Here is a 12,367-nt window from a genome sequence, read left to right as displayed (position 1 = left end):
AGGAAATCTCCAAATTGGGCTGGACTCAAGCCTAATAGGACCAGAATTGACCCATTCGTGCTCCACAAATGTGCTCTTTCATAGCAACTGTTGCCAGGTCGAACAGAACACTGGCACAGATCCTGTTCAACCTAATGAGGAGTCATAAATCAGTTGGGTTTTTTTGGTCGAAAAGCAGCCAGCATCCATGTGTGGCTTTTCATTTCTCACACTGGGATCTAAAGATTTCAGTAGCTTGAATTTATTGATGTAGTTAAAAGCTTCATATTGTCTCTCTTTTTCCAAGGAAAATCTTTAAATAACTTCAACGGTACTTCCATAGTACCGGCTACAGCACCAGCTTAGCTTATCAATCGGTTGCCTATCCCTGACAAAAACACAAATTTAGTGAATGATCCATGAGAAATTCTTGATTTGCAAAAACAGATCTTCAAAATCATGTTTTTTTGATGTGCATTGCAGGTAATGTCAAACAAATTGCCGTTGGGCTGTTTTGATTAAGTAAAAATAACTCAATAAAATACAAGTAACTAAGCTTTATTGAATCTTTTAAAATTTAAATTTAGTTTTTTGGCAAAGACAGTTAACTCCAATAGTCATTTCATGTTTCAGAGGTGCAATATTTAACATTCTTTTACATAAAACCTGTAGATAAAGAGCTGAAATTTGCAACAAAAACAGCCAGATAATGGTCAATATTGAACAGCTATAAGATCAGAGCTCAAAAATCCTAAGGCTGAATCTCAAATGGCTCACTGCTCACTATATAGTGCGCATTGTGAGTTAAGAAATTTTGGCTTTTACACCCAAATATTGCGCTTTATGTCCAGTATGAATTGTGCACACATGGCTGAATCCAAACTGGTTCTCTGTTAGACACACTGAGCTCTGTTTAGATGCAGTAGCTGTTATTTTAAGACCTACGTGCTGCACTTTGTAGGGAGAAGGGAGCCGTTTGAGATTCCACCTAAAACAGTTTGCAGCAGTGTCGAGTCGCCTGACCCGAATACTGTGCACTGATTCGCTTAACAGATTTAACAGGTTCTACTCGAGAACAGCGCTAATGTTTCTGAACTTGCGCTGCCTTGACAATGGATGATAACGAGTTTTGTGACAAAGCGTATTTAGGGTCAGAATAAGCTCTGTTAAGAATAACTCACGATGGTCAGCTCGTTTTTTAAAGGATGGCGTTTATCGTTTTTATAGTTTATAGTTTATAGTTAGTTTTATAGTTAGTTCCGATGACACAGTCTAATTGGTTGAAAGGCATTACACCTGTTATGCTATTGGCAGTGATGCAGAAAAATAAAAATTACTGGCTGAAAGTGAAACCGCAGCTCTAGACACACCTCTCTCTCTCTCTCTCTCTCTCTCTCTCTCTCTCGCTCTCTCTCATTTTCTCTCTCTCTTTCTCTCCCTCTTCTCTCACTCCCTTTCTCTCTTCTTCCCTCCCCCCTCTCTCTCTCTCTCGCCCTCTCATTCTCTCACTCTATCTCTCCCTACCTTCTGTCTCGTTCTCTCTCTCTCATTCTTCTTCTTCTCCCTTTTCTCTCTTTTGCTCCTTCTCTCTCTTTCTCCCTCTTCTTCTTCTCCCCTTTCTCTCTCTCTCACTCCCTCTCTCCCTCCCCTCTCTCTCATCCTGTTCTTCTCCCCCCTCTCTCTCCCTCTCTCTCAGACAGATCTCCCGGGGGGGAATCTGAGGCTGAAGCTGAGTGTAGTAATTATGCTTAATGATCACCTGATAATTATAATGGTTCTCACTTAAGCTAATTTCTTGTTGTGTGTGGGGGCGGAGGCCCCCGGAGCCCTGTAAAGACCCCCATGCCCGTAAGCGTGTGTTACTGAGCGTGTGTGTGTGTGCATGTTTGTGCCTGTTGAGCGATGTCCTTAGTTTAAGTCTGATTATACCAAACGAAGACATATTTCTCCATCAGCCTCTCTCTCTCCGCAGCGCCGCTGCTCCAGCGCTTTACTCAGTTACTGCGTCTGAAGCTGAGTTAGGGAAAAAGCAGCGTGTGCGGCGCGTTGTGAGCGCTGTTGATGCGGGAGCTGTGAGGATTGATGATGGCGTCTGCTCTGAGGCTGCTGCCTGTGTCTAAAGACGCACAGTAATGTTTTTATTAAGAAAGCTGTCCAATTTCTGAGCTGTCGGACAATATTGATCTCAAAAGCTCTGTAATAGGATGGACACCTCTCTGTCTCTCTCTCTCTCTCTCTCTCTCTGTCTCTCTTACTTTCTCTGTCTCTCTCTCTCCCTCATTTTATTTCTCTCTTATTTCTCTTTCGTCTTTCTCAGTTTTTTCTTTCTGTACATCTCTTTCTCTCTCTTTCTCTCTCTCTCTCCATCTATCTTTTTAATTTCCATCTCTTTTTTCCTCATCCTCTCTCTTTAATTCTTTCCCTGTTTCTGTCTGTCTCTCACTTGTGTTTCTTTCTCTTTTCTCTCTGAATGTTTATTTCTATTCCCTTCAATCTCTCTCTCTGTTTCCTTCCCTGTTTTTACTCTCTCTTTCTTTTTTGTCTCCATCTTTTTAACCGTAACCTTTCCCTCTCTTCACTCGTTTTTTCTCCCCCTCTCTTGGTTCTCTCTGTCTCTCTCTGTCTCTCTCTCTTTTTTACTCTCTCCCTCCCTATTTTCTCTTAATCTCTCTCTATCTCTCACTTCTCTGTTCTCTTTTTCTATTATTTCTCTCTATATATCTCTCTCTCGCTCCCCCCATTTTCTCTCTCTTTCTCTCTCTCTCTTCTGCTCTCTCCCTCCCTTTTTTCTCTCTCTATCTCTCAATTCTTTCTCAGTCTTTTTTCTCTATTATTTCTCTCTATATATCTCTCTCTCTCCCCCGTTTTCTCTTATTCTTTCAATCTAATTTGGATTCTCTATTTCTCTCTATTTATCTGTCTCTCTCTCTCTTATTTACTTTCTCTCTCTCTCCCTTTAGGGGGGAGCTATAAGAAGATTGGATATTATGACATGACCAAAGGCAATCTCTCCTGGTACGGTAACGACAAGTGGATAGGTAAGACTCAGTGAGCTTTCTTATATTTCACACACTCTTCTGTTTTATGGCTGCCCACCATGCTTTCTTCTTTTCTCTGCCTCTTTTTTTCTCTGTCTCTCCATCCATCCATCTTTCTTCTCTTTTTTTCTGAAGCACTGTTCCTTTCACTTTGCCCTGCCTTTATTACTCTCCGTCTCCTACGGTCACATCCAGAGCCGCGGACACAGACCCCATAAAAGCTGGATCCACCGCAGGCTCGGCTGCTGGAGGCGCTTAATCAATCAGTCAGTCAAATTCTATTTAGCATTCTGTCCGTGAGAACAGTGCCGCTCCAGAGAGCGCTGCCTCGCTACACGGGTATAAAAAAAAAAAGAAAAGAAAAATGAACGGCATTAGAAAACTGCCACTAGGTAATTCCAAAGCATAAATTGAGCAAGCACACTAATAAAAATGTGCCCCATATAGCATGAGTGATGGTTTCATTTAATTTTCTAATCAAATTTCATGACCGGTTTAAGCTCAGTCTCAGGGACGGTGTGGAGAAGATGCCACATGACAACTGGAACAAAACAAACCAGAACAGACCCAGACAGGCGTTTAGAGACTCCTCTGCTTCCTGCCGTGGACCGTGTGCGTATGAACGGGCCAATCAGCGCCAGGAGTGGTGACTTACGCTCTCCAAATTGGTTTTGTCATCCATTTAGTCTCTGTGTGGACGAGTTGTTCACTAGTCCAGGGGTTTCCAAGCCTGATCCTGGAACCTTCCTGCCCTACACCTTCATGCCTCTCACAGAAAACTATTACATGAAATGGTTATAAATGCTGCCTGATGCATGAGACTTTGAGTCTGTCCCAAATGTCTGCTTTTAAACCATACAGTTTCTATCCAGTTGAACGAGGTGGGTAGTCCTGTAAATAATCTGTTAAATAGAAGAATAAAAACTGTGTAAACGCCTGTATCCGATTACAGTACGTTCTGCACGTGCGTCACGTCATAGTGAAAGTTTATAATGTTCAACATGGCGGAGCAGAAACTGGTCTGCAGAGGAGACGAAGTTTATGCTCTGATCTTTAAAAGACGGCGGTGGGACGGACGTCCAGCTTATGTGTCTCAGAACACGACGTCTTCCTCTCGGCCTTCTTTAATAAGGACAGGTGAAGTACGCTTTTCTGAGTCTGACATCATTTTAAAGCAGTCAAAATCACAAGCGCGACAACTGAAAACAAAAATCATTGCATGTAAACACATCCAATGTAAAAATTCATGTTTACTTTTTATATCATTAACGTTATACTACATTTAGAAAATATGTATTTTATTTAAAAAAAATCAGGAGTGACAGAGGTTTTGGTCGTTGGTGTTATCAGGACTCCTACATTACATTTTAACACAGTATTTTCAGCTCTATTAAACTGCTTCTTTGGGTCGAGGCTCATCAGAGAGGAAGCATCTCAAAACATGAGAGGGCGAGTCATACTTGCTCACTATATTTAATTAATTTATTAATAATTTATGAAAAGTTTATCAGGCAGCACATACCTTCTATATGTCACTGGTGTTATGTGCTTGAATGGCAGAGTATTTAAAATTTTGTCAAAATAATGCCAAATGTAATTTTTATTACTGATTTTAAACAGTTGAACAAGGTCACCTGACCACCAATCAGTCAGCCAATTTACAGAATCCTCAGTTTTAACCAGAATGTCACTGGAGTCACGTCTCCTATTATCATATATGTAAAAAGGAGAGCTTAATTCCAAACATATTTAACAGTCACTGGTGTTATATGAATATGGTGTAACACCAGTGACTGTTAAATATGTTTGGAATTAAGCTCTCCTTTTTACATATATGATAATAGGAGACGTTAATGGACATATTAAGATTGTTTAGTTTTGGGATGAAAGAAACAATTTTTTAAAAATATATCCACCTGAATTCCCACTCCAAATGGAGAATGACCCATATAGCTGATGCCTAATCCATTAAATTATGCCTGGAATGGAACCAATCTCAATACTATGGATCGGATATGGAGATCCCAAGTGGGCAGCTGTCAGATAGTCAGGGTAGTGAAATATGGTGACAGAAGCAGTTGTCAGCATGCAGGATGAGGAGGGCCGAGAAAGTAGTTTTTCTGCTAAACACATGCTTCATTAGGCTGGAAATACACAGGAGATGAAACCAGCGCCGCTGACAATTGCATGTTAAGATTATGCTGAAACACAGCAAGAGCACCTCAAAATGGGCAGGAACTCTCTCGTTTTGGTTTTCCTAAACTGTGTTAATTGATGGCTAGTCAGAAGTGCTTGTGCTTGTGTGGACTCAGAGTGGGACTTATGACTGAAGATGTGCAGTGTCACATCACAGTGCTGATTATGCTCCCTGGTACTCCCTGGAGTATTAGTACTCCCTGGATACGATGAATTTGTGCCTCTGAGCTTTTAAAATGAGCTTTTTTAAAAATCCACCGAACCATTGAGCTCCATAGCAACTGTGGCCAGCCACCGTCACCAGAAGCGCTTATTGTGATTTTCACAAACCCTCCTGGAAGCCCCTGGATGGGACCGCACAGATGCTGCGTTTGTTTATTCAGCTTTCCCACTGGGAATCAATGCGATCTGCTGATACAGGATCCTGAGATAGTGCTCATGTGTTGGTTAATCCTTCTCTGGACCTGCTAGACCACCAGCTGAGTGTGCCATCCACCCTCATGATGCCCCTGGCTACTGTTGAACTCGTGTCATGATTTATAATTAGCTACTCATTAGCTTGATTACCAGTCCCCGCGTGAAATTGGTCCCACCCACAGATCCATGCTTTCTTTCATAGTTATTCTTGCTAGGATGGACAAGCTTTAAATAATGTTGGTAAAAATTCATTCAGCCTAATGAGAAAGTATAGCAGTGTGAATGCTCAATGACGTTTAGCATTGTACGTGTGAGAGGTCACACCGTTAGGCTGGCCGTACAGGGTGAAAGTTCATTTAGTTGGACTTTAGTAGGATCACTGGACAAGAAAATTAAATAGAAGATGGTTTATTAGGTGGTCGAAAAGCAGACAAGACTTAACATACTCAGAATGTATTGAAAAAGTCAAATATATAATAAGATATATAGAAAAATTACAGATATACAGATACATAAAAAAAGGCAGTGACACCTGGAAAAATATATGATGATAAAATGCTGCAAATATGTAAATTTCACTTCACAGATGACTTTATAATGAGAAGAGTAGAGTGTATCAGAAAATTCAAGCTGCTAATTGGCTAACTAGTGGAGGAACTGACTAACTTTGTTTTTGAATTGCTTCGTGTTACTGTAAAGTTGCATGGAAATTATGTTACAGTCTACTCACAACATGCAACTAGTTGCATGAAAGTTTCACCATGTAACACCAGTCTTGTGAGGTATCATTTAGTTTTTTGGCATACAATTTACCAACAGTGTTTTCCTTGTTGTACTTGCCACATGTCTATTTTGCAGACGAAACAATAACACAAACTCTATGTTGCCTCAAGCAATATCAGTAAAGCTATTCTGCAGCTGTGAGAGATGAACAGAGGCAGAAATCTTTAGATCCCAATTGAACAGTTACAGTTTCTCATTATGTTGAAAGGGATTTTTGCCAGAATTCTGAAAAGCTTGTCCAACCTAGCCACAGTAGCAGCTACTAAAGAATGCAATTAATCTTTCTATGCTTCAGCCACAAATGCATTCGTCCATAGCAACTGTTGTGAGAACTGTTAGCTGACAGCTTTACAGATTGTTGGCAAAAATCTTATGCAAGGAAATGAGAAATAAGATGACACAATACAGCTTTTTCAGTTTCAGCATTTTTATTTTGTGTATGTTAGAATGGATTGGGTTACTATTTATTTATTTATTTATTTATTTATTAGTCACGCTTGCATCAGCATCAGCAACAAATTCTCATTCTCATTTCCAGTCTGCCTAGTTTTGATTAGCTACAATAACACAGTACAGCTCTATAGTCTATTTTTGTATTTTTTATGCCAGCAGTGTTGCAATAATATTAAACTTAAAATTAATTTAACCACACAGGCCATTAAGAACAAATCGCTGCTGTCAGAACAAAACCTCATATCTCGAAAATGGTAACTTTACAGGGGAAGGAAAAAACCTTCTTTACGTTAAGTGTAAGTCAGTGGAACCAGACTTTATTGCGGGTAATTTTGGGTCTTTTTTTTTGGTCCATTCATCATGGAATTCACACACAATGTAAAGGGCAACAGGCATTTTCAAATTATGTCAAAAACTGAAAAACATCAAAAATGGAGATACAAGGTTTTGTTCCAACAGCAGCAAAGTACGTATTTGGCACGAAAAGTTATGTAGCATTTTAACCCCTTAAAATGGCCAGGGCCTGCCGACGGACGCAGTTTTATTACACACTTCTATAACCTAAGAATAGCTCAGCCAGTTTGCATTGAAGTACCTGTAATTACTGCATAATAAGCCTTAGTGTATAATAAGCCTAATATTTTAAGGAGTTAAACTAAGAACTCAGCATTATGTAGCAAATCTAAACCCCAACCATAGTTTATATGACTAAATGGGATTTTTATCAACATTCTGTAAAGATCGTCCACTCTGTGGACATGACAGTGCGTTTGTGGGCGGGGCATAGATAATTTCATTGAGTTGACCTGAACAGAATGGAGCTGTTGTCAGGCTGATGTGAAACCCCACATGTCGCCCTCTCCACCTGGAGACCTCTAACACTGGCTTGCAGTGGTGCTTGGACAGAGGGCATCAGAATAACAGTGATCTTTGACCTCCACCAGACTGTGTGAGTCTCAGCGTCCTGTCCAGAGTGGAGGATGAGGAGAAGGCAACTGGCCGTGCATGCAGAGCATGTGCCAAGGTTAGTGTCTGAGTGTGTGCGGTGGGGACACATGGACACATACCCCCCGTCGCCGTGGAGACACACAAGCTTATCCCAGGCCGTCGTACGCTCTGGCAGGTTGTAAAGTTGCCGTGGTGACCCTGTAACGCAGTGACCAGCCCTGTCCTCCCGACTGCTGCTGCTCTGGGAGACGGAGGAGCGGAGCTAAAAATAAAAATAAACACACGGCAGAACGAGGGACCCTTGAAGGGGAGCATGACTTTGCTCCAGATCGGACGCCACGTGCTGACCGATCGCAGCACTTGATTTGCTGTGACCTCTCTAATGCTCTACTCTCTCTCTCTCTCTCTCTCTCTCTCTCTCTCTCTCACCCCTGATTTTGATTGAACAACTGTTGATTGGAGTACCCTGTCGCTCTCTCACACTGTTCCGCTCTCGCTCTTTATTCTTTTATCTCTTTCTTTTTCCCTCTCTCTTTTTCTCTCTCTTTTCCTCTCACTCTCTTTCCTTCTCCTTTACTCTCCTTTTTCCTCTCTCTCTTTTTCCCGCTCTTTTCCCCTCTCTCTCCCTCCTTTTCATTTTCTCCCTTTTCCTCTCTGTCTCCCTCTCCCTCTTTTCATTTTGCCTTCTCTCACTCTTGGTCTCTCTCTCTGTCTTCTATATCTTTTTCTTCATCCCTCTCTCTTTTCCTCTCTCTTTTCCCCTTGCTCTCTCACCCTTTCCTTTCCACTTTCTCTTTTCCTCTCTCTCTCTTTTCATTTTGCTCTCTCATTCTGTCTTCTATATCTTTCTCTTTCTCCCTCTCTCTTTTCCTCTCACTCTCATTTCCTTTCCTTTTCCCTCTCTCTTGCTCACTCTTTCCCTTTCATTTTCTTTCTTTTTTTTCCTCTATTTCTCCCACTCTCCCTCTTTTCCTTTGCCCTCTCTCACTCTTGTTCTGTTTTTCTCCCTCTCTCTTTTGCTCTTGCTCACTTACCCTTTCCTTTTCCCCTTTTCCCCTTCTCTCTCTCTCTTTCCCTTTTGTTTTCACTCTTTCTCTTTTCCTCTTTCTCTCTTTCTCCCCTCTCCATCTGTCCTACTCTTTTCCTTTTCCCTTTTCTGACTCTTGTTCTTACTCTTTCTCTCTCTCTCTCTCTCTACTGAAACCAGGCTGTGTATTGAGAGGAATGTTTATACTTCACCATCTATCTCTGTCTTTTTCTCCCTCATTCTCTCTCTTAACTTTTTATTTATTTATTGTTTATTTATTGTTTATTTATACTCTCTCTCTCTCTCTCTCTCTCTCTCTCTCTCTCTCTCCTTCTGTCACTCACACTCTCTCTGTTGAAAGTGAACTGTGTCTGCTCTTCTCTTGCCGTTCCCTAAAAATCAGCCTTTGTGTTCAGAGGAATGTACTGCACACCTCTCTCCACTCTCTCCATCCCTCCTTCTTTCTCTTCTTCTTTCCTCCTCTCATTTCTCTTTTAGCTATACTCTTCACTTCTAACCCCGTTTCTCTCCCTCTCTTTCTGTCTCTCTTTCTCTGGTCGCCCCTGACAACCGCTGCATCGCTGCCTCCTTCTCCCGTCACCGTAGCAACCATTATGGGGCTTGGTTGCCATGGTAACGTACTGTCCCGATTCCACCATCAAGGTCAGGGAGAAGTATTGAGCAGTGAGAGAGCACAGTGGCCCAGAGGACACGGGATGAGTACACAGAGACACGCTGCAGGACACACACACACATTCACACACACACACACACACGCACACACACACAGATCTGCACAGTTTGAGCTGTTCACTTAAACCTGAAATGGTCTGCGTTACTCTGATGGATGTAGATTTCCAGTCAGGGCATAAATAGATGCGCTGCTCTCCTCCGCACACTGTAGGTGTGAAGTCAGACTTGCGCCGCTTATATACAAAAGCAGAAGCCGTTAACCCTGTCGAACTTCTTTAAATCTGCCATCAGAGACGTTACGGCATGTGCATGTCCACACTGCGTATATCAAAACATATCAGCATGTAGAATCTGTCTACTGCAATAAAAGATGCATGAGTCTGGGTTTTTTTGCTGGGTGCACTGTGATTTCATCAGAGTGATCTCATTTAAGACGTAGGTTCGATCGGTAAGTGCGATAAAAATGCTGCTCTGGGGAACTGAGGCTTTGGTGTTATCCTCGAGCAAAAGTAAGTACAACACCAGCCCTCAGTGCACAGGTTTAAGGCTGATTCCTGGACTCCTCTGTAGTGAAGGTCTGAAGGACTAGACCACTCACTTTAGAGCCCTAACAAGAACCTCACACAATAGTGTCAGTAGTGATACTTTAGGAAATGCACATAACGATGATAATGCACCTGATATGTATGTATATTCCTATTCACATATTTTCTTCTTTATAATGGTAGTTTGTGAGATAAACAGAAAAAACATACAGATTATTAGCTTTGTTAGATCACCTTCTTTACATAGCAAATAAAAACAACAACAGCACTGAGAAGTCATCTGATTAATGGAGAAGAGTAGACGGCCTTAAAGGGTTAATGAAGCTCATTATTTCTGACCTATTGATCGATGCGGCTCGTGGAAGATGCCTGCAGAGTTTTGCAGGAGCAGCTGACAGAAGCTGCAACAGGCGCCTGTTGCTATTTATTTGTCTGAAAAACAACTATATATAAACATTATCTGCCTATCTATCTATCTATCTATCTATCTATCTATCTATCTATCTGTCTATCTACACTGCAAAAATGGTATCTTGTCAAGTACAATTATCTTGTTTAGATTGTTGTAAGTTTAATTTAAAACTATCTACCTTATTTCTAGACATTTTTTACTTGTTTTAAGTCATTTTATTAAGTAAAATCATCTCACTGTATTGGCAGTATATTAAAATGACTTAAAACAAGTGAAAAGTGTCATGAAACAAGCTAGATAATCTTATAATAATTGCACAACCATCTCAAAATGGGAAATGTTAGATATATCGACTAGATTTAAGATAATTTCACTTGACAAGATGCTGTTGTTTGCAGTGTGTCTGTCTATCTATCTATCTATCTATCTATCTATCTATCTATCTGTCTATCTATCCATCCATTCCGCCTAATAATATATTATTATTGTTATTCATTAAATTGCTGTTTAGGTGTTTCAGCCATACTCATTGCTAACAGGTGTACAAATTCAACCACATAGTCATGCAGTCTTCATAGACATACATTGACAGTAAATGGGTTGTTCTAAAGAGCTCAGTGACTTTAAACATGGCACTGTCATAGGATGCCACCTCTGCCGCAGATCAGTTCCTTATATTTCAGGGTTTCCATGGCTGAGCAGCAGCCCACAGGCATAAGATCACTATGTGCAACGCCAAGTGTCGGCTGGAGTGGTGTAAAGCACACCACCACTGGACTTTGGAGCAGTGGAAATGTGCTCTCTGGAGTGATATATCACTCTTCACTATCTGGCAGTCTGAAGGAGGAATCTGGGTTTGGTGGATGCCAGGAGAACGCTGCCTAACAGAATGCACAGTGCCAACAGTAAAGTTTGGTGGAGGAGGGATAATGGGCTGGGGCTGTTTTTCAGGGACTGTTCCAGTAAAGGGTAATGTTAACGCTATACGATGCAAAGAGGTTTTAGACATTTATAATTATATGCTTCCAGCTTTTTGGCAACACTTTGGGGACGGCCCATGCCTGTTCCAGCATGACTGTGCACAGGTGCACAAAGTGTGCTCCATTAATACACAGTTTGATGAAAGAAGAGTAGAGGAACTCCAGTGGCCTGTGCAGAGCCCTGACTTCAACCCCACTGATCACCTTTGGGAAGAACTGGAATGTTAATTGTGAGCCAGGCCCTCTCGTCCAGTATTATAGTGAATGGACACAAATTTCCACAGACACACTGCAAAATCTTGTGGAAAGCCTTCCTAGAAGAGTGGAGGCTGTTATCGCTGCAGAGCGAGGGCAGCTCTAGACTAATGCCCATGGTTTTAGAATGGGGTGTCCAACAAGCTGATACAGGTGTAATAGTCAGGTGTCCACATACTTTTGGCCATATAGTGTATCTGTCTGTCTCTCTGTCTCTCTATCTGTCTGTGTGTCTCTAATTTAAGTATTGCTTTTCTCTCCCGCTTGCCCTCACCTGAAGTTATTCCAGTATCGTTATCCTTCCACACATTCTCTACACATCACGTGATCCTCTTGTTGCCTGTCAGGGCCTGAAGTGGTAGGGGGTGGGAGTAGGGGGTCTGGTTGGTTTTTCAGCTTTAATCAATCTCTTCAGACCACTCTGGGGACCGAGGCTTTGGTGTTATCCTCGAGCGAAAGTAAATACAACATCAGCCCTCAGCTCACGGTTTAAGGCTGATTCCTGGACTCCTCTGAAGTGGAGGTCTAGACTAGACCACTCTAGAGCCCTAACAAGAACCTCACACTGTGTCAGTAGTGATTCTTTAGGAAATGATTCAGTGTATCATGACATATCCATTTTTGCCGTAATTAATTTTGAT

At 41.6% G+C, this 12,367-nt stretch overlaps 1 protein-coding gene across 1 annotated transcript in view; it reads left to right on the top strand.

Moving 5' to 3' along the window:
• Positions 1-12,367, top strand: part of gabbr1b (gamma-aminobutyric acid (GABA) B receptor, 1b) — a 238,692-nt gene that overhangs the window by 189,794 nt on the left and 36,531 nt on the right. The window contains exon 15 of the mRNA XM_036566176.1: positions 2,940-3,017. Within this exon, the coding sequence (XP_036422069.1) occupies positions 2,940-3,017 (78 nt within the window). The remainder of the gene's footprint in view (positions 1-2,939; positions 3,018-12,367) is intronic.

The sequence above is a fragment of the Colossoma macropomum genome, unplaced genomic scaffold (assembly GCF_904425465.1).
Source record: "Colossoma macropomum unplaced genomic scaffold, Colossoma_macropomum, whole genome shotgun sequence".
NCBI classification, from domain to species: domain Eukaryota; kingdom Metazoa; phylum Chordata; class Actinopteri; order Characiformes; family Serrasalmidae; genus Colossoma; species Colossoma macropomum.
This window is presented reverse-complemented; position numbering and strand designations above follow the sequence as displayed.